The following is a 21352-nucleotide window of genomic DNA, read 5'->3' on the forward strand; positions in this document are numbered from 1 at the left end:
CTGAACTGGAAGTTTAGGTAGGAAGCACTGGCGATGGAGGAAAGTTTCCTAAAGCTTCCTGATGATAAGTTTTTGAGAATGGTTCTTGGAACTATGAGATGGAGTTTATGCCAAAGTTTAGAATACCTAAGCTTCCTAAATGATAAGAGGTCAGGATAACTGTTGTGTGTGTCAAGGATAAGTTGGTTTACTAGCTAGGTGTGGTACACTGTTGTCTTTGTTTGCTACTTAGACATGAAGAGCAGAGTCTGCGAAACGCGGGTGGGACAATGCGACATGGAATCTGAGATATGAGTGATAATGTAGACGTTGTGTATGGTCCCCTAAGAACTTCAACGGTAAAAAAAAACAAAAGAAATGGCCTGAGGGCGTTGTGTGACGTGGTTCCCAACAATAACACTCTTGGTTATAGAAAGAGTTCTTCCATCGATGATACGGTATACGCGAAACTCAGAGTCTCTTTATTATTTACAGTGTCTTTCCCTAAGTACCTTGTTATTTACTGACTCATATAACTTGGTATGTGGATCAACCGTGAATGCAAATCTCATCCTCGATATCTATCATTCGATGGGATCTATGTCTACGAAAACTCAGAGCTTCTCGCTATCAGCTTTAACCTTTCTCTCCTCTTCTAGTGCATCTTCTCTTCGCCTCACTTCGACATTGGTTGGTCCTCCTTTACCAAAGTTAACAAGGACCACATGCTCCCAATCGCCACCTCTCTCAGACCCCCTGAGCTCTGGTCCTGGTTTGTCCAACCCGAGGACTATTCTCTTGTCCTCTTGTCTAATAAAAAGATTATGAGGGCTCATGACTTTCTCACTCCATGGAATCATGGCTGTCTTGTGTGCTTGACCCTTTTCTGTCTCTGCTGTCGGCACTCGGTTCAAAAAGGACAGTAAGTTTTCTCTCTGCGCTGTGATTCGACGAGATCCTTGTCCATCTGACGATGCCATTGAGTTCTGGAAGACTTTGGCAACTAAACTCAGGAGGAAGTACTGCGGTGGGAATAGGATGATGCTATTTGTGGCGGCACGAACGAGAAATGATTCCGCCGGTGCAAAGAGGGCCGCTGTGTGTTCGATGCCATTGTCTGGTGTTGGGATGAGCATCTCTGATGGCATGTCACTTTGTGACTGCGGTAGCATGTAGAGATACATCTGCGTTGTGAAGCGTTTTGTGTTGGTGGCGGGTGTGATCCAACGCGTAAAAGGGATGAGGCCATCTGTTCTCAGTCAATATCACTTGACCGTAATCTGCGTCGATTCATCCTTACCCAAGTCTGGCTCTGCGCCTACTGACTTTAACCACTCCAGGAACTTGACTTGGTTCCCATGTATCATTTTCCTTGCAGTGTCTCTGTCCTCGACTGCTAGGTTTACCAGCTCGTTGTCCTTCTTGGCCAATAAGATACCAGTCTCCTCAAAGGTCTCTCTGATAGCACCGATTCTATACGCGAGCCCGTCGTGATGTCTTTCTGGCGATTCTTCAGCCGGGATGATGCCATCATGATAAGGGTCTAGATTTCCACCAGGGAAGACATGCGCCGAGGCGAATGATGTAGAGGTGTGTACGCGGTGGAGTAGTAGGACCTCATTGACAGGCGAGACTAGTAGAACTGAGGAGCTTGGCCGCGGCTCTGAAGGCGGGGGCTTGTTCACTGAGGATGATTGGCTTCGTGAAGTCATAACGGGCAGATATATCCGGGGTATGAAGTTGAAGTTTTGTCCATGAGCGGTCGAGTTTGTGTCACGGAAGAGTTGACGCGACAGGGAGCGTCGAGTGACACAAAATAACAAAGACATGAGGAGTAACTAGGTACTGAGGTATAGGGAATCATATATGGCCAATAGATTTGCAGCATGACTATAGGTAAGTTGATACTTTGTAGGGGCCATGTGAGGTCTTGAAGCGCGGTTCAAGTGACGTCGAGCCGAGGTCCCGCTTGGTGATGGCTTTGGATCGACTCCGAATGACCGGCCTGGCCAGAGACCCCGCTATATTTCCCTGGCTCAAGAATGAGTAGTGAGTGTATCTTGTTGGTTTATTAATAAAGTCTTTTTTTCAATTTCATTGGCCACTTATTGTTATCGTCACGAATGGGGAGAGATGACTGTAATGCCAGTCAGTCAGTGTCTTGTATAGTCGCTGAAATACCGACTTAAACAATGATGACACCAAGCTTAGACTTACACCTGCAATTAGAAACCATTAAGCAACTAGATATGTATTCAAGACAGATTTTAGTAGGAAGCCAATATTATATAGACCTCAAGCACTTGGAAATTAGAGCCATGTCATCTATGTTAATTAAATCGCTTAATACAATACTTCTTCCAGGGTAGACTGCAGGCATCAACAAGAGCTCTGCACACAAACACACACAGACGCTCTGCTACTTTAAACTCTTGTAATTGTCATACATGAATAGACTACTGATATAAATGAATTGACAATCAAAACGCAACGGCGAACTTGTCAAGTTCATGTCAACACAAATCTCAAAACTGCAAAAAAGAAAGCACATCTCAATCATGAATATGTATTTATAGGAACAGCCCGATGCGGGGGTCGAACCCGCAACCTTGAGATTGTGAACTCTTAAGAGTCTCACGCTCTACCGATTGAGCTAACCGGGCGTGCTTCGCCGGGGATCAAGCCGGATTGATGGCAGCAGGAAGAGAAAGTCTATACTATATTGATCACTCCGGAGTGCGTGTGATTGAGGCGCCTTGGTTGTGCTTGGTTGTGGTGTGGGCTCCAGAAATAGTGTTAAGTGAGTGGCGGTGTTTGATTGGCTGGCCCAATTCTGCAGGTGCACTCCAGTCACGTGAAACGATAGCACCTTCCTCGTCTAGGGTTTGTCCCCCACGAAAAATCAAAATTGCCCTGAAAACTGAAGCTACTGTCAGTTTGTTCATCTCGAGACCCGAACCCGACCACGACCACGACCTCTTTCACGAAGTAACGCCACACTAACCCTTCAGACAAAATGGCCAAGATCTCGTAAGTAGCTCTCGAATACCCTCAAGAGACTCACTTTACGTCTCTTGTCTCGTCTCGCTTTCTCGCCATCTCGAATTCTGTCTGTTCTGTCTCCTCCGATGCGCAAAAAAAGAGCTGGGAATTATTTCGAGTGCTGGTTTTGGCGGGGAAAACATGGCGACCAATTTTGTGCCTGCGCACACAACGAAAATCCTCGACAATATCATGAGATATACGGCATCACTGGGTTGACTAGTGACGACGACATTCATTGCTCCTCTGCCTTGAATTTTTTTTCAACTCGATTTCGACGACAATGGCTTGACATACACACAAACTGTCAAAGCCTTGATTCCTCCGACGGGCAGATCTTGGCAGAAAATCGACATGGCGAGAATGAGAACAAGAGACACAAAGACGGAAGTTAAGACAACAAGAACAAAATACTGACTCACCTTCACAGCCGTGGTGCCCCTGGTGGCAAGCTCAAGATGACCCTGGGTCTCCCTGTGTACGAAAACCCCCCACCACCTACTGTTTAACCCCAACGAACCAGCAAACTGACTCCCCTCTCCAGCGGAGCTGTGATGAACTGCGCCGACAACTCAGGTGCCCGAAACCTCTACATCATCGCCGTCAAGGGTATCGGTGCCCGCCTGAACCGATTGCCCGCCGGTGGTGTCGGTGACATGGTCATGGCCACCGTCAAGAAGGGAAAGCCTGAGCTCCGAAAGAAGGTCCACCCCGCCGTCATCGTCCGACAGTCCAAGCCCTGGAAGCGATTCGACGGTGTCTTCCTGTACTTTGAGGACAACGCTGGTGTTGTACGTACAATTCACACAATAACAGACAATTGGAGACTAACACACCTGTGTAGATCGTCAACCCCAAGGGTGAGATGAAGGGCTCTGCCATCACTGGCCCCGTCGGTAAGGAGGCTGCTGAGCTGTGGCCCGTAAGTTCTCCCATACTCTCAAGTCCCGATACTGCCCGTACTAACACCCTCCTCAGCGTATTGCCAGCAACTCCGGTGTCGTCATGTAAAGTGCTTGCTTGCGAAAGAGAATCAAGGAAAGACAAAAGGGCGTGCGGTGCGTGGTGGTTGGGTTTCTGTCCCGAATGCGATCAGATAGAGCGCGGTAAAGAAACATCTGTTCCCCCCCCTCCCCCAAAGAACCTCTTTTATTTTATTTCCCCCTCGTCCAACAAAGAATTGGTAAAGGGTCGGAAAGCTGGGGTGAGGGTTGTTTTTTATAAAAATCGGGGCAATGTTCTTTTTATCTACTACTTTTAAAGTCGCTGGATTTGGCACAAGGCTCTTGCATTTCGGTTTGCGGCGTGTAAGGATGATTCACATACCAGGCATTCACATCAAGGACAAATCAAAAGTCACTTCAATCCATCTTCCCCTGGGCGTTGTGTTCTTTTTGGGTTAAACTATGTGCAATTCTTCTCGCCGTGAACCTGTGAAGTTATGACATTGATGTGCATGAACAGATGTAGTCTAGACTGTTTAGTACCACTCTTGAATATGGCAGCTCAACCTGTCGCTGAAACCTGCTGCAAATCCTGCTTGTAATTCTTGAATGGTCTAGAAGAGCCGGATATACCTAAGATACTCTCGCTGCCGATGTCGCAGAGCGTCTACCCTATAGGAACAACTTTTTTATTCTCATTTCTTTTCTTCCTATTGAGAGAGTATTGAGATGGACAGTTTGTCCATAAACAAAGTGGTCTATAAGATCACCTGAATTCATGTACAACAGGCATCGTACCTTTTTTTGGCCTTTTTGTCGTTCACAGATTTCCGATGTGACCTCTGGTTTGTATTGAGCAATGAAAGTCAACTACGAGGCAAGCTACATATCGGACCATTGACAGCACAACCGCAATCACAATCACATCAAAGCAGATATTTTTGTATATAACTTGACATTAAAATTCGTCTTTTAGGCGCTTGCTAATAAGCTCGCCACACCTTTTCTCACGCTATAAAACCTCCCAACTTGGGCAAGTCGCCCATTTGATGCATGCCGAAACGATTATGCAAAGACCTCCTCCCCTGCCCCTCCATCGCATGCATATATCCATGTATGAATGAACATGAAGAAAGAATAAAAACAAAACTAAAAACAAGACAAGAAACGAACGATGGTTCTTCGCATCTAGTGTACAAGAGAAAAAACGTGCATTCCGCGGAACCTGCATCCAAAAAAACCTCTCTTGTTTGTTCCGTAGTATACAGAGTGGTTGCATGTATGTATATACCATATGAGGACTGCATGTCTCGTGGTGGGTCGTGAGAGTTACATTGAGCTACTGGGCTGAAGCTCTAGACGTTATTGCTTTTTTTCGATTCGTATTTTGACTTTGTGTGTGTGTGGAAATGTTGTCATTTGATGACCAGTCTAGAGACCAGTCTCGTACTCTCGTATCCTCTACCTCTAGTAGGGGTATCCCATTCCAGGCATTCCGTGGCTATGACCGTGGCTATGGTGCTGAGGGTGGCCATGCATGAAAGGAGGAGGAGGATTTCCAGCCTGATGAGGAGGTGGTGGAGGGGGAGGAGGGAGATGTTGAGGGTGACCTGGATGCATCGGAGGTTGTTGCTGAAGATGCATCGGGTGTGGCGGGTGTTGATGTTGATGCTGGTGAGGGTGATACTGGTGAGGAGGAAGCTCATGCTGGTGAGGGTGCATGGACGGTGGCTGATGCAGCATTGGTGGTTGCTGTGGTGGCATCTGTGGTTGATCAGGCTGCATCTGCATCTTGAGAGAGGAGGAGTCTCTCTTGATGGTGGCTTTGCCTTTAGGCTTGTTGGGAGCGGCGACACCTGTTCTTTGCTCGGCTGCCGCTTGAGCAGCCTTTTTAGCCGCCAGGGTCGCCTTGCGTTTCTCAACGGCTCCAGCCATATTTCCGTTGGCCCAACGATCTGTATTTGTGTTAGCTTGTGAGTAGCTAAGAAAAACGTGCTTGGAAACTTACTCTTCATCGATGCGGACATCTTCTCCGACTTGGTCATGGACTTGTAGTCTTTAGGTGTATCATCTCCATCGTCCCCTGCGATAGATGGGGGAGCGGAGGGAGGTCCTGTAGCAGGAACAGTAGCAGCAGGAGGAGGTGCTTGAGGTGCGGGTGTCCCTCCGTTCTTGGCATCCTGGGCAGATCTAACCACTTTGATCTTTTGAATCTTGCGGCTGTTTGGCACTTGTGCTGGATCGACGGAGGGAGCTGGTGTAGAAGCACTAGATGGAATCTCGGTGGTGGTGGCACCTCCGCTGGTTCGCTTACCCTTCTTCTTGGGCGGCGCCTGAGCCAACTCTTCAGCTTCATTGGGATCGTCGCGGAAGCGCTTCTGTCGCTTGGGTCGGAATGAATAAGATGACTCAACCGTGTGGTTAGATGCTTCAGAAGAGGCGGTGGTTGGGCGAGAGTCGCCGTTATCGGTGATCTCATTTTCAGGTGTGACATCCGTATAGTAAGCTCTGGGAAGCTTGAGAGTAACAATGGCACGGCGGACGGGCGCCTTCTCTTCCTTCTCCTGCACTTCTTCTTCCTCTTGAGGTTCGTCGTCGACAAACTCGTTGGGGTCAGCCTCTTCGTACTTGACGGCAGGTCTGGCACGGCCACGACGTGTAGTCTTTGCGGGTGATTCTTGCACAGGTTCCTCGGCGTCTGGTGTAGGGGCAGGCTCTTCGGCAGCAACAGCATTCTTGCCGCGAACACGCTTACGCCTAGTCTTGGGACCCGAAGCCTCATTGTCCGAGGCAGCCTCAGTGTTGAAGCTGACCGAAAGGTTGGTCTGGGGTTCATCCTCAGGGTTGGCGTTCTTGCGTCGACGACCACCACGAGTGGGCGGCACAGGTGTTGAGCTTCGACTAACATCTTGTGTCGCGGGATCAAAGAGCTGGACAGGCTTGCGCTGACGTTTGCCGACAACCTCGTCCGTCTCAGTGGCCTTTGCGGTCTGTCGGGGTTGGTTTCGTAGAGATCGTCCACGCGTCATGATTCCGACCTGTTGGGTCTCGGGGTTTTGCTTGCCAATCTTTGAAGGATGAGGATCATATTCAAAGCCATAGGCAGCAGCCATGATACGATCTTGTCCTTGAAGATAACGGGTCTCATTGAGACCTTCCTTGTCGCGAGACTTGTAGCCCTTGACAGCAAATTCGGGTTCTTCGTAGTTGAGGCCATGCTGGTTGAGGTTGCGAGTACGGGCTTCGTACTTGGCATCGGCGGCTCGTCGACGGAGTGAGTTCTCGTAATCGTCGACAACAGTGCCAAGGTCATTCCACTCGTCCTGCCACTGAACCATGGAGACATTGACGGCCTCGAGTAGTTCGTACAGGTCTTCAGTTGGCATGTCCTCGTAATTCTCGAGGACGGAGATGTACTCCTCAGGGTCTCTGAGCTTCCTATATTTGTAATAACGTGTACGTCCTGGAACTTCCTGAGATTCAGAGACGTCGGCGTCATCACCATCATCTCCACCTGGAGCAGGTGAATTGAAGGCTGTAGGATCTGTGGAGTCGGCCACTGGAGAGCCGCGAGTAGGAGTGTTCAGTGCTGGTGTAGGTGCTTCGAGACCCGCCCCATCCACAATATCATACTGATCGTCCACCATGGGCTCCATATCAGTGTCCTTTCCTTCAGGTGTTGTGTCGTCATTGGCACCATCTTCATCAGAGCGACCCTTCTTCTCAGGATAGAGTGTAAACTCTCCATCGACATAAGGCCTAAGATGTGACCAGCGGCCGACGGGGGTAGGCTGTGGCATTGACTCCAGGGCAATTCGAGGAGCCACAGGCTTCTGGGGACTTGCTTTCGTGTCCGAGGGAGCAGAAGAAGCGGGAGTTTCAATGGTCTCAGTAGGAGGTGGAGTAGGAGCTTTCAATTCGGTAGGGCTTGAAATGGTGGTAGGTTCCTCTTGAGTGAGAGGAAGCTCAGGTGAGTCTGGGATTGGAAATTCATCGGCAGCGGTCGGTACTTGTGCAGACTCTTTGTCTTTATTGTTTTCAACGGTCTCATTGTTCACCTTCTCATCTTTTGCCGAGTCGCCATTCACCTCCAAAGGCGTGTGAACATCATTGGAGGCGACATTTTGGGGAGATGCGACGTTTTCAACAGACTGTCGAAGCTCTTCAGTCTCTCGAGCAGGTGATGGTGATGGTGGTTTTGAGGATGACTTTGGTGGTGATGCAGAGCGAGCTCTTCGTGCAGAAGGCGACGACGCAGCTGGTGGCAGAGGTGCTGCCGTAGGCTCTTCTACACGCTCTTGCTCGGGCATTTGTGAAAGTTGTTCAGGTTCTTGTGTGAGCTCCATAGGCTCTTGTGCAGGCTTGCTTACAGGCTCTTGCACAGGTTCTTGCACAGACTCTTGTACAAGGTCTTGTGTATCAAGAGGCGCGGCATCAGTCATTTCAACATCTTGAGTAGGATGCTCATCTTGAACAGGATCGATCTCCATATTGTCCATTGCGTTCAGCTTGTCGTCTTGATGAAGGTCGATTGGCTTGTCAGTTGACGTAGGAAATTGATAGATGTTGGTGATTTGATTTGATGATTCTTGCTTGATGTTGGTATCGGTATCGGTGTTGTTGGTGTTGGAGAGAGAGAGAGCAGGTTCAGAAGAATCTTGAGGAAGAGGTTCGGCAGCGGGGACTTCAGCAACCCCATTGACAGGCACAGGCACTGGTTCAGATGCAGGAACAATAGGTGAGTGAACAAATTCACTCTTATTGTTCTCCACGGCTGTAACTGGTAGAGGTGCTATTGTCGGTGCTGGCACTGGCTCTGACACTGGCGCTGCCACTGCCTCTGTTTCTACCTCTGGTTCCACTTCAACTGGATTAGAATCTGGCACTGTCGTGGCAGCTGGTTCAGATTGTGCATCTGCCACTGCCAGTGCCACTGCTGGCGGCTTTACTTCATTAACATCTTCTGCGGCTGGTGACTTATGCGTTGTACTCAGTGTTTCCGGCTGGGGTTCCACTTTGGGAAGTTTTTCGGCCTGCGGCTCTGTAGGTTGAGATACAGGTTCCTCGATAAAGGTTCGTGTAGGTTCCACAGCAGAAGAAACTTTGTCTGAGGAGATTTGCTCAACCTGGGGAATAGGTAATGTTTCTTTTGTTTCAAGCTGGTGTTGATTCTCACCGACTTGAGGAGGAGCGGCAAATGTATCCTTGGTGGACTCATTATGGGGGGACTTTTTAGGTGAGTCCTTTGATGGCAACTTATTCTGGGGGGATGAGTTATTTGAAGCAGCATCTCTCAGCTCAGAGTCATCGGCATCTGAGTAATAGGCACCGACTTCAATTGTGTCTTGGACGTCGTTATCATCATCTTGCAAGGCAGCTTGATGATATGCCTTGAGGTCACTGGATTTTCGAGTCGGATTCCTCCGGCGATTGGACGGGGTGTCAGCACCCATGGAGGCGCCTCGCCTCTTAGAGTCATTGCTGTAAAAGTCATCTGTGTCAAAGTTGACCTCAGACCTTCTCTTTTTGCCGCGTGCTGAAGAGGTTGAATTGGGAACGACAACATCGTCGTCGATGTGCTCAAACGTGTAATCCACGCGAGCACGCTTACGAAGACTGTGGCCGCCCTTTTTGGGGCCATGCTCACCCTCATCAGGAATTGGATAGTTATCCATAGTAGTAGAACGCTTCTTCGCATTAGAATTGCGACTACTGCTAGGAGAAGAGAAAGTGAAGGCGTGTTGGAGAGGTTTTGCCGAGCGGCGGGAACCAGCGCCTACACCTTGAGGCGTTGTGGTATTAGTGTGAGAAACAACAGGACTTGTGAGTGGATTCAGGTCAAAGGAAGCCTCTGAAGTAGAAGTAGGAGAAGCAGAGGCTCCTAACGGACGGCGACGTTGAGGCATCCGGCGCGAGCGGTCCATTGTACAGCCAGGACAGGCTTGTTAGTTGAGTCTGGCCCGAGAGAGATTTTGTATGGTTGGATGGGATGAGGCTGGGATCCAAGTTTACAGCAAGGACGTGTAGTGGCCAGCCGGGCCCGCGAGAGGCGTCATGCGAGTGAATCCACGGGACGGGGACGGGGACGGGTAACTTAGTAAGAGCGCAATGCCAAATATCAGGGAATACGCCCGAGCCTGAAAATTTATAATCAGACAGACGCAGCCTCGAAAGAGGATGAGGCTCAAAGTGCGTGGATATGAATGAATGAATGAATGAGATGAGATGAGCGTGTCGGATGGAGTAAGAGAAACAAGCCAGGGCAGAGAAAGAATTTTGAAGTACAGGACAGGGAATTGGCGGCAACTCGCAAAAAAAGACAAGACACGACAGACGGGCCCGAGTAAAAGTAAAACGCACTGCAAGACAAAGGCTAAAAAGACGCCCTTAACAAATAAACAAGAGAATAGACCTGATACGCCTTGATCCAAGAGGCGACGGCTTAACCAAGAGTGCAGTGCAATATATGACAAGCGAGAGGCGTGTGTGATGAGGACGAGACAGGACAGGACAGTCAGTCTCCTTTTGGCTCTGATGTTGGTCTCCCGTCGATTTTCTCAAGGTGTCGTGGTCTGGTCCGTCCGAATAAGCCAGCCAGCCAAGGCTAGACCCGCCTGGGGCCTCTTCTGTTAGTGGTATCCCGGCCACTGAAAGACCCAATCTCTCACAAGGCTCAGGGACCTGGCCTGGCCTGGCAAGCCCGTCAGTACGTACCCGTCCGCCCCAGCGACCCCTTCTCCGGGGTTCCTCCAGACCAATCAGGCAATTCTATTTCCACGGAACTACACGGCGCTAGTCCAAGCTAGGTACGAGCATGACCGTGTCGTCTGCTGCAAACCACTGGCTGTTAGTGGGTGCTTTGCTGTTGTAAGTCGCCGGTCAGCCAATTACAATACTTGACGAGTACTCCGGCTGAGCTGTTGGTGAGGCTTGATGCCCACACAATGAGGTGTCATTGGTGAGTAGCCGACAAGTAGATGATGTTTCAGCAACATCAGCAATTACGGTACATCTGACAATCTTGAAAGAAAACTATCCCAGGAACGCAATGAGATCATCAACTATTGCATGAGATCTCACTTACACGAATCATTCATCTATATCTGTGCATGCTGTTGTCCTAACTCCTCACTGTAGTGATGTAACTGCGATCACCCATTCGGAAACAGCACGTGTTAGACGTTCCTGCCTTCCCGGTGCTCCTGGACCCTTGCAGCTGTCGGTGTCGTACCTACTTACCTCTCTAGAGCTCCAACCATCTCCCTTAGGAGTCGTCTCTCTTTTGCGCCAAACAACCTTCTTTCAACCCCCCGCCTTTACCAAATCATCAGCACGACAACTTTCGACACCTCACGAAAAGCCAATTCTACACCACTAAACTCATTTCCCGTCGGAGTTGTAGCAGGTCTCTGCAATTATGGCGTCGAAAAAGACAAAGCCCACCGCTGCTGCTGGTGACGACGTCGACATTGATGAGCTGTTGTCTGGCCTTGACCGCGATAAGAAGCCCAAGAAGACAACAAAGTCTAAGCCGACCTCAGCCGCGTCCAAGGCACTTGCCGACCAGGATATTCTTGCCGACCTTGAATCGGAACTGGCTGAGCAGCCTTCACGACCTCATACTCCCCGCCTCAAGGATGCTACCCGCCGTTCCACAGCAACACCCCCCGCTGGCGACCCTCGCAAGTCAACCGATAGTGCACGCAGCCTGAAAGCAACATTCACACCAAGCGCCACGAGTTCAGAACTTTACGAGAACGAGAAGAAGCCAGCATCTGAGCCTGTCCAGCAAGAACCTGCTCCTCAAGCCTCTGGTGGAGGATGGTGGGGTGGCATTTTATCTACGGCCAGCGCTGCTATGAAGCAGGCCGAAGCCGCTGTCTCACAGATCCAGCAGAATGAAGAGGCCAAGAAGTGGGCAGACCAGGTCAAGGGAATCAGGGGACTCGATGTCAACACTCTTCGAACCTATGGTATGTTTGAACTGACACCGAATTATCAATTTAGCTAATTGGGAGTTTAGGTGATGAACTCCGACACCGTGCTCTCCCGACTTTCACCAACATCCTCCACACTCTTGCGCCTCCTATCAGTTCCCATGAACGACTTCTCATTCATATCACCCACGATCTTGTCGGCTACCCGTCACTCGACCCTCTGATTCATAACGTCTTTGGCCATGTTATGGCACAGGTTGAAGGCGGTGACCTTCTTGTCATCCAGCGTGGCCAGGAGAGCCACTCTCGACGCAGTACCGATAGTATTACTGGATGGCACGACGGGCCTTGGTGGAGACAAACTGACACGCCCCGTGAGCTCGGATTAATCAAGGGTTTGCCTGAAGGAACCAAACTTTGCCGCGCCAACGCCGAATCGCATGCGAACGAATACTTCTCTGCCAATGGTGGTGTCGAAGCAGCCAAGCACAAAGCCACCGAAGATGTGAGCGAAACCAACCCTGTTAGAACCTCGGATCTGTTCCTGGCTGTCCAGGCAATTTCTGTGGATGAGGACAAGAACCTGTTCGCTCGCGCTGCTTCTGCGGAAAAGGAGAAGGACTCTTCTGGTGTCGAGGATCAAGATGAGAACGAGGAGCTCATTTGCTTCGCTGTTTTCATCCTGGATCCTGTCCACGACATTGAATTTTATACCGTCAGCCAGTCTGTTCCTGCTCGATGGGTCCAGTGGCTCGATACCCCCGCCCCTCTCACACCCCGATCTGGTGAGGATGGTGATGTGGCCGATGCCAATATTCCCGAAGAGATCAGGGATATCATTGAGAGCGGTGGCGTTGACCCTCGAGAATGGGTTGCGGAGTGGCTTGAGGAGCTTCTCAACCTTTCTATCGGTACTGTTGCTCAGCGATATGTCGCTCGCCGCATGGGTGTTGGTGAGGGTGGCCTGGGCAGGGGCAAGAGAAGGATGGAAGACCTCGTGCAGGATAATGCTGGTGAGGCTGCGCGTGCTGGCGTCATCTGAACGGCGTGCAGGAAAAACGATAAAGTATGTTATATGACAAGGTAGGTTGGGCGTTGGAGTTTACGACGGGTAAATGTAACCTTCGGAAGCTTAAGTGGGCTTGGAAATATTTGAATACTGGGTTCTCTTTTTATCACGCAGGGTTAGGATCGCTTTGGAATCTACACTGTCATTAATATCAAGCTGGACTTTGAACGTCGACTAGCTCGACTATACCATACCCGCCTCTAAAGCCTGACCGCGAAATTTTATCCATGTTCTGAAGCAAAGTCTATGTATGGCCAACACGGTGAACTGTTCCAGCCTTCTTAAGCTCACCTCTAGCCTCTCTGGTGGCACCCTCGAGATCAACCTTCTTCAGCGGCCGGTAAACGGGATCCCACATCTGCTCTCTGATCCACTCCTCCAAATCTTCTTCCTTTTCAGGGATGCCCTCTTGTGTAGCCTCACCATCCTTGACAGCTGCTTGTATCACATTACGAGCAATGCGGACACTGACATCCCGCACTGAATCCACGTCTGGGAGAAGAGGAGCCGTCGAGTCCTTTAGAATGGGACTCAGTGAGGAAACTCCCTCCACAGCGGTTACCAGCATGCGATCAGTCAAGTGCTTGGCTCGGGAGAGCACGCAGCCGAGACCGATGCCTGGGAAGACAACCGAGTTGTTGCATTCACCGACGTTGATGGTGATTTCAGAGCCATCTTTGCCCCATGGGCCTTTGACAGGTGGGAAGGGCGAGCCTGTGGCTACAAGGGCCTTTCCATCTGTCCACTTGAGGATATCCTCGGGTTTGGCCTCATGAAGGCGTGTAGGGTTAGAGAGAGGAAGGATAATAGGCCGCTCGTGGTGCTCAACCATGGCGCGGATGACATCTTCGGTGAAGGCACCAGGCTTGGTAGACGTGCCAACAAGCACGTTGGGTCGAACCTCTTTGATCACAGAGAGGAGATCAGCGTCCTTGTCTTTCCACTCTGAAGCATCCTTAGTGAAGATTTTTTGAGAGTCAGTGACACCTTCAGTTTCCGATGTGAGAAGACCAGGCTTGTCAATCAGCCTACAGAGTCAGTCGTGTTCTGTCTCTTCGGTGATATATCTTACCAGATCTGCTTTGCTGCCTCCACATGGCTCATATTTCCTTCCGTGGCAATGGCGTCTCGAACTTGATCTGCGATACCAAGTCCAGCACTACCAGCTCCAAAGACAACCATGCGAAGGTCCTTGAGATTTTGCTTGCTGACGTGAAGACCTGACAGGATAGCTGCGAGAGTTACACAGCCTGTTCCTTGGACATCATCGTTGAAGCAAGCAAAGTCTGGACGATACCGATCAAGAATCTTCCTCGCTATTGAGGCATCAATGTCAGAATATACCACCAGACTGCAACAGAGGGTGCATACCGTTGGTTAAACCAAAGTCTTCAAAGTGGATGTAGGCTTTGGGATAGAGCTTCCTGGCAGACTGCACAAACGTGTCGACAAACTTGGCGTACTCTTCACCACGAACACGCTTCTCTTTGAGACCGAGATATAGCTCATCATCGAGAAGTTCCTTGTTGTCCGTGCCGCAGTCGAGGACAACTGGAAGGGTTCTATTGGGGTGGACGCCTGCACAGAGAGTGGTGAGGACTAACTTGGCCACGGAGATGAGAATACCGCCGACGCCTTGATCACCAATGCCGAGGATTTCTTCTCCATCTGGACACGTGTTAGTAGCCGCTGATACAATATAGAGGATGAACTGACCAGATACGACAATATAGTCAATATCTTCAGGGTTTCCCCATTGAGCTAGGTTGTGATGCACATGATCTGGGTCTCGGATGTTGAGATAGCAACCTTCTGGACGTCTAAAGAGCCGAGAGTAATTCTGGATAGCATCACCTTCAGTCGGTGTATAGACGATGCTCATCATCTCATCGAGATGGAGTTGCAGAAGCTTTACACAAGAATCAGCATTGCGGTTATATCGGAACAATGCAAGGGTGGTACCTTGTAGTACAGAACCTCATTTTGATCCTTTAGTGAAGTGAGAAAAGTATTCTTGGCTAGGTCGTCAGTTCTTGACGAATATTGCTCATAGGCACGTTTGCATTGCTGTTCAAGTGTCTGAACACCTTGAGGCAGCAAGCCTGTGAGGTTAAACTCTCGACGCTCATCAGGAGGAAAAGCAGAGCCCTTGTTGAGATATGGTGTGTTCAAGAGCGATGTGCCACTGAGTGCGCAGTTGATAGGCCCGGCGGTGCTGAGTGGTAGATCACCAAATTTGGACTTTTTCGAGTGATCAGCCTTTGTGGCATAGTTGCTGGTGAGGTTGAGGTATCTCATAGTGGATGGATATAAACGGAAACGATGGACAGGGGATGATTTGGATAGCTTGAACATGATTATTTACTTGGCAGGCTTGGCCCTTTGATATGTGGTATTAATAGTAGTAGAGTACATGGCATAGCTTAGATAGGGAGACACGGCAGTTAAGATAGAACATCAAGTTCTGGACTTGATATCACAATATGACGTCGTTGAGCTCTCCCTGGTCTAAATCCACTCTGACGAAAGAATACGAAACCTTGATTGCATCTGCACGTGCTAAGGGTATCAAAACAATAGGATCTTTTGATATCATGAACTTCGATGATATTCCAGATACTGTAATCATATGACAGCGGCACATTACTATATAATACCAATAACATAAAAAAGAATGTCGGTGCTCCTGGAGCCTCGCCCGTGTAGAAATTGAGACAATGTTAGCCACCAAAAAGGTGACCAACAAAGACGAGACGGACGTGGACTATGATGGCCCTTGTTGTTCTAGCAACTACGACAATAAAAAAGGAAGCACACAACGAATTGTGAGTCCCTTTTTTTTAGTCGTTAAATCATCCTTCAGACTACTTCGTGCGGATAGTACAAAACGCACCGTCCGTAGAAGACCCTCCGTGAGGAAGACTCGTGGGAAGATTGAGTGACTGAAGGACAAACGCTGCGGATAGAAATAGGAATAGAAGTGTGTAGATACCTACCTTGTAGCGAGGCGCATAATTAGATCTTGAGATCGCGTCTTATTGTTTGCTCTGAGAGACAGAACGACTTGGGGTGACAGTGAGAGAAGGAAAAGATTATGGTCAAGGAAAATTTGACGCGTTTTTGGTGGTGGAGTTGGAGTTGGAGTACGTACCCCACTCACTCACTGTTCGGTTGGCGGGTTAGCCACCAAAAGATGCTGCATACAACTTGAATCCTCATTGGCTCATCAACTTACACCAGAACAATCACTGCTCGATATCATGTCTCACAACATAATCCTCAGTGGCTTGCCAAGACTTGTATTATCTGCATATATATACGCAGAAATAATGCACGACAACTAGCACGGCTATATCTCCTTCTAAGCGTTCTCGTGGTGAGATGGCCTCGTCTCAATCTCTCCATCCTCCACCAACGCCTTCTCGGCCTCCAAAGCGTCAACCTCGAGCTCAATTCCGAGACCAACATCTCGGCGCGCCTCATCCAGCATCTTTGCATCCTCTTCGCCAGTATGACTTCCAAATACTCGATCCATATCCTCGAGGGTAGCACCCTTGGTCTCCGGAAGACAAAAGTACAGCCAGACCATACTGCATGCCAAGAAAACGGCAAAGAAGATGTATGTGCCCCATTCGAGAGTCTCAAACATGGGCGGCACGTAAAAAGCAACGGCAAAGTTGTTGAGCTGCAGTCACTGTCAGTTATACTTGGCTCATAAGCGAGTTGGGACTGCTTACCCAGTTACTAGAAGCACCAATCGAAGATCCCTTGGATCGGATAGAAAGAGGGAAAATCTCGGCAACAAGAGTCCAAGAAACAGGACCCCATGTAGCTCCAAAAGCTCCGACGTAGAGCCAGATGAAAGCCACGGCAACCCAACCAGCAGCGCTATGCGTCTCCCAATCGTGCTGGAACTTGGCGACAATGATACCAGCGAGAACCATGGAGATAAGCATGACGATCGATCCGACATAGAGCATTGGCTTTCGTCCAACCTTGTCAATGATTGCCATGGCAGGTAAAGTGAAGACGAAGAACACAACACCCGTAACTCCTGTCGCCAACAGAGCCTGCGTTCCTCCAGTAAGACCTAGACTCTCAAAGACTTGACTGGCATAGTAGATGATTGCATCAATTCCAGACCATTGCTGCCAGAACATCACGAGCCAAGCGGTAGCAACACGCTTGAAGTTATCCTTGGTGCGGAAGATCTGATAGTACTGAGCGAACTGGGCCACCCAGACACTACCCTGCTCCTTAGCAGCCAGGTTGGGGAAGTTCTTGGCGAATGCGCGCTGTTCAAATAGAGCCTCAGCCTTGATCTCCTTGTATTCCACCTGAATGAGCTCGTGCTCGATGGGTAGGTTACGGAGGTAGGACAGCGTTTTAAGAGCCTCTTCATCACGACCCTGCTTGACGAGCCAACGCGGGGAAAATGGCAACCACCAGATTCCTAGGGCAAGAAGAACAGCGGGGATTCCTTGTATGATGGATGGGAGCATCCATGCAAGGTTGCTTTGGCCTTCTCCTGTTCCGCCGATGTAGTTGCTACCGTATCCGATCCAGAATGAGAGCATGATACCGAGGATGGTGCAAAATTGGTAGAAGGAGACGAGGAAGCCACGGAGTTCGGGAGAGGATAGTTCGGCGTTGTAGAGAGGACTGAAGAGACGTCAGTAAGATACGTTTGTTAGTATTGGGAGAAACAGTTAGGATTTACCCAACACCACTGAAAGTGCCAACTCCGATACCAGTGAAGAAACGACCAGCATAGAGCATAGAAGCATTATCCTTTGTTCCTCCAATGTACAGATAACTACCAAGAATGACCCAGCAGCAGGCCATAAACATGGTGTACTTTCGTGAGTAGACTTCACCAAAGACACCAGCGGATAACGAGCCCAAAATACCACCGAGTTGAAGGATCGAGGTGAGCCAGCCAGTGGCTGAGGATGAATTGGCGATAGAGGGGAAGTTCTCCTTGAATCGGTGCATTACCAGGGACTGGCCCAGGACACCTTGTTGGTAGCCATACTCAAAACCGCCGAAGCTGGGATTGTTAGTGAGAGGATGGTCACGGGGATGTAGGAGACGAACGAGGCGAAGAGGGCGATGACGATGAGCTTGGGATTCTTGGCGAGGGTCCTCCATCGGTTTTGGTATGCGAGCTTCGTCCGCTCATCAACAGTCGACTCCATGATGAAAGGGCCTTGAATACAATCTATTCACCACCGATTGGCAAGAAGTGAAGTAGTTCTTCCAAGCCACGAGGCAAGTATAAAAGCGACAGAAACCCAGATCAACATCGGGAGAGCAATGGCCTTATATAACGAACCACAATATTTGCATCATCGACAACTCCATTGCCATTTCGAGCTATCAACTACATGGATCTCAATGTTAAAAAGCTCCCCGCAACTAACACCTCATGCCAATCCGGGGACCCCAGATGCTACATGGAAAAAAGATACAAATGACGATGTATCTTTATGGAGTAGCACTGCTAGCTAGGTAGGGTCGGTGAGACTCCGGCGATGGGTGCGTGGGATGTCCATATTGGGAAAGATTTCTGGATATGGCAATATGAAGCACTCTGGAATTATAGCCTCGTCTTGCCTGATGAGCGAGGATATTATGAGCACGGTGTTTTTGATGATTGATAATTAATTCACTACCAGGATTGCAAGCTACGGTTAGGTTGAGTATCGATACGATCAGGAAGTCAGGCAATCATGCCACAAGAGATATTACCATATAAAAATCCACAAAATAAGAACAATCGTATTGCAATCCGTACAAGATCCGTTTCTTTACTTGAGATGTTACATTGCAAAAGCCAATACCACATCAATATGCCGGAGTGCCCCGACTTACATGGAGGTTTTAGTGGGCAAGAGTTGGCCGAGCATTAAAGAAATCACGCGCTATCACCAGGTTTTTTGGCCAAGGAATTAATAGCAAACATGCACTCTATTTAAACGCTCGGCTTCATGAAACACACTTCTTCCCCACATGTTTGTTTCCCCGGTGTCAGTTTTGGTCCCGGAGTCGGCCCTTGCTATGACGATCCCGCATCTCTTCTCCAACGTCCAACCTCTTCTGTGTAAGGTACCTTAGGTTCCTACAGTGACAGTTTATCGTGTTCGGACAGTCGACTTAACACCGACAGTCCTTGGCATCGGCAGATGAGCCTTGTATCTTATGAGGCTCAACTGGGAATATTGATCCGCATGTACTCCGTACATGGATGCTGGTGCTAGGCAGAAGTATTTCCTGAATCAACACTGGATAGAAGCAGGGGCCAAGCAATTGGAAGTGCTTGTGACTTACATAACTATGGAACGTTTCACATCAACCTTGCCCTTTCACACGACGAAGAAGAAACTTGCTTTATCAGCAACTCAGAGAGTAGAGAATTCATTGAGCATACCTATACTCCCAAGGAAATCTGATATGAGAAGCATCCAGTCACGTCTGTTCGCTGGAAGTTGCTCCATGCTACCTTATACTACCCTACATAGTTGGTGATGGCCTCGGTGAGCAAGAAGCCTAGAACTTCATCATAAGTTAAAAAAAAGATTTTTAGCGATAATTTAGTATAGGATTAGGCGGCCTTTAGATAGCTTATTCTTATCAATCAGAATAATGATCCTGAGGTTTCTTGGAATGCGCGTATTCCATCAGTCCATCTACAACCCCGGATTTCGCTAAATAGTAAAATGCCCTAAGCGACTGTAGCGCTTGAAAGTTCCTCTTTTGAGTTCGGGGATTGCTGAGTTAAAATCCTCCGGGAATAAGCTAAACTTCTGTCGGGTATTACAGCCAACAATAGAACCTAGGTACCTTAGGCAGCAACAAGAAAGCCTCTCACATAAAGACAAGATATTACAAGTAATTAATCTAAGGCTCACTAAAGTTATGCTCAATTTACCTAAGTCTTGTCATCACTTAGGATAGATACCCTAAGTTTTGTTGCCTCCTTCAACCTAAGCATGCTATCACAGGCATGTCGCAGTGTGAAAAACGCAAGCTGCTTCATACTTTGCGCCACGGCGATACGCAAATACTCCTGTCGATCTCTGCCATCCTGCCCAATGCTGACGATGGGATACCCGCCGTACTTGATGAGGAGAGTGTTAAGAATAAGGCGGCACATTCTGCCGTTGCCGTCTCCAAACGGATGAATGTTAACAAACTGATGGCAGTACTTACTCGCAAGCGCTACCGGGTCGATTTGTCCTTTCTCCGTAGCCTTCTTGATGTCAGACTCTAGTTCCTCTATCATGTCGCGCATCGCAATGCGGACTTTGCTGTGGTCCATGAAGACGTGGGAACCACACTGGACATTCCATAATCGATACTGTCCACTGTATTCGTTCCAGGGTATATACTTGCTGATTTCGATCTTGTACGTCAGGTCACCATGGGCTTGCGTGATAACATGCTCCGATAAGTCCTTGTCGTTGATACAGACTTGCTCGATCATGAATCTGGCAGCCTTGGCATGTTGAACGATTTCTCGGTAAGCTTGAAGGATATCGGCATGTTTGCAAGGCAGGTCCTTGTTGTAGAGATAGAGATCGAGCTGTTCATATTCTGGGTCGTGTTCGCTAATCTCTTCGGGTGGTTCTTTGCCTCCTCGAAAGACATCTTTGCAGAGCTTCAATGTGATGTCGAGACTTCCGCCCACATGCTCGATCATATTGGACCCATAGACCATGCGAGCGAGTTCATCTATAATATGTTCGTGAATAAAATCCTTGTATGGCTGTTCGAGCCCCTGTTTGATATCTGTGATATGCCTGCGTAGTTCCTGGTGAAGCTCGTTAGGGCTCTTTTGCAGGACGTCATCATACTCGTAGGCATCGTCATCCACGTTAGTAGGAAGGGCTACTTTGCTAAGTAAAATGCGCTGAATTGATCGCCCGAGGTGATCGTCCACATCCACAATACCAATATTTGGGTCGTCATTGGGGCCCTCGAACCTTGGTCGCCTAAGAGCGGGTAGCTTTCCGGCATTGTTCTCGTCTTGAAGGCCTTCAAAGGGGTCCTGGGGCAGACCTTTTCGTTTGTGGCAGGGCATGTTGGTGCTGTGGAAAGGAGCTTATGTATGTGAGAAGAAAGGTTGAAAGTTGGATCAGAGTGGGGGGAAGGGGTCCCTTTTATAGCTAAAGTGACTCTGAAGTTATAAGAGTTTACCTAAACCTTATTACTTTATTGGATGTACGTGTTTTGTGTCCAAGCTGTGACCCGAAAGAAAGACATTACTTATCACGGTTGCTCGTAATTCAGGGGAGGATCAAGAACTCTTCTAACCGTGAATCACAGCGCCTCAAAAAGACTAATCTAAAGATATACAAAATCTACACTAAGTTTGACTA

General features: G+C 48.9%; 7 protein-coding genes and 1 non-coding gene across 9 annotated transcripts; 2 read left to right on the forward strand and 6 right to left on the reverse strand.

Annotated features, from left to right (window-relative positions):
- Nucleotides 1-475: 475 nt before the first annotated feature.
- Nucleotides 476-2005, reverse strand: FVEG_00377 (hypothetical protein). The gene is made up of 2 exons (XM_018886828.1): nt 1280-2005; nt 476-1228 (listed from the first exon to the last, which is right to left on the reverse strand). Exons 1-2 carry the CDS (start codon nt 1806-1808, stop codon nt 594-596), a joined length of 1164 nt encoding a protein of 387 aa, XP_018742473.1. The 5' UTR covers nt 1809-2005; the 3' UTR covers nt 476-593.
- A 554-nt stretch (nt 2006-2559) lies between these two features.
- On the reverse strand, nt 2560-2642 carry FVEG_14648. The gene has a single exon. It is a non-coding gene; the product is annotated as a tRNA-Lys (tRNA).
- Nucleotides 2643-2874: 232 nt separating this feature from the next.
- Nucleotides 2875-4555, forward strand: FVEG_00376 (60S ribosomal protein L23). The gene is made up of 5 exons (XM_018886827.1): nt 2875-3009; nt 3452-3499; nt 3566-3812; nt 3866-3943; nt 4000-4555. The coding sequence occupies exons 1-5, from the start codon at nt 2996-2998 to the stop codon at nt 4030-4032; spliced, it is 420 nt and encodes a 139-aa protein (XP_018742472.1). The 5' UTR covers nt 2875-2995; the 3' UTR covers nt 4033-4555.
- Nucleotides 4556-4894: 339 nt separating this feature from the next.
- On the reverse strand, nt 4895-10486 carry FVEG_00375 (hypothetical protein). 2 transcript variants are annotated; one of them, XM_018886826.1, is made up of 2 exons: nt 5974-10486; nt 4895-5920 (listed from the first exon to the last, which is right to left on the reverse strand). In XM_018886826.1, the coding sequence occupies exons 1-2, from the start codon at nt 9887-9889 to the stop codon at nt 5433-5435; spliced, it is 4404 nt and encodes a 1467-aa protein (XP_018742471.1). In that variant the 5' UTR covers nt 9890-10486; the 3' UTR covers nt 4895-5432. The 2 variants fall into 2 exon arrangements, with proteins under 2 accessions (XP_018742471.1, XP_018742470.1); XM_018886825.1 differs by having other exon boundaries at nt 4904-10454.
- A 480-nt stretch (nt 10487-10966) lies between these two features.
- Nucleotides 10967-13459, forward strand: FVEG_00374 (hypothetical protein). Its single transcript, XM_018886824.1, has 2 exons — nt 10967-11938; nt 11989-13459. The coding sequence occupies exons 1-2, from the start codon at nt 11383-11385 to the stop codon at nt 12942-12944; spliced, it is 1512 nt and encodes a 503-aa protein (XP_018742469.1). The 5' UTR covers nt 10967-11382; the 3' UTR covers nt 12945-13459.
- On the reverse strand, nt 13015-16062 carry FVEG_00373 (malate dehydrogenase (oxaloacetate-decarboxylating)). The gene is made up of 5 exons (XM_018886823.1): nt 14934-16062; nt 14688-14880; nt 14343-14639; nt 14044-14287; nt 13015-13999 (listed from the first exon to the last, which is right to left on the reverse strand). Exons 1-5 carry the CDS (start codon nt 15324-15326, stop codon nt 13216-13218), a joined length of 1911 nt encoding a protein of 636 aa, XP_018742468.1. The 5' UTR covers nt 15327-16062; the 3' UTR covers nt 13015-13215.
- A 270-nt stretch (nt 16063-16332) lies between these two features.
- Nucleotides 16333-18169, reverse strand: FVEG_00372 (hypothetical protein; the record flags this gene model as incomplete). The annotated part of the gene is made up of 4 exons (XM_018886822.1): nt 16333-16656; nt 16709-17633; nt 17692-18021; nt 18069-18169. 4 exons carry the CDS (start codon nt 18167-18169, stop codon nt 16333-16335), a joined length of 1680 nt encoding a protein of 559 aa, XP_018742467.1.
- Nucleotides 18170-19902: 1733 nt separating this feature from the next.
- FVEG_00371 (hypothetical protein) lies at nt 19903-21054 on the reverse strand (the record flags this gene model as incomplete). The annotated part of the gene is made up of 1 exon (XM_018886821.1): nt 19903-21054. One exon carries the CDS (start codon nt 21052-21054, stop codon nt 19903-19905), a length of 1152 nt encoding a protein of 383 aa, XP_018742466.1.
- Between the last annotated feature and the right edge of the window lie 298 nt (nt 21055-21352).

Source organism: Fusarium verticillioides, chromosome 1, assembly GCF_000149555.1.
Source record: "Fusarium verticillioides 7600 chromosome 1, whole genome shotgun sequence".
NCBI classification, from domain to species: Eukaryota; Fungi; Ascomycota; class Sordariomycetes; order Hypocreales; family Nectriaceae; genus Fusarium; species Fusarium verticillioides.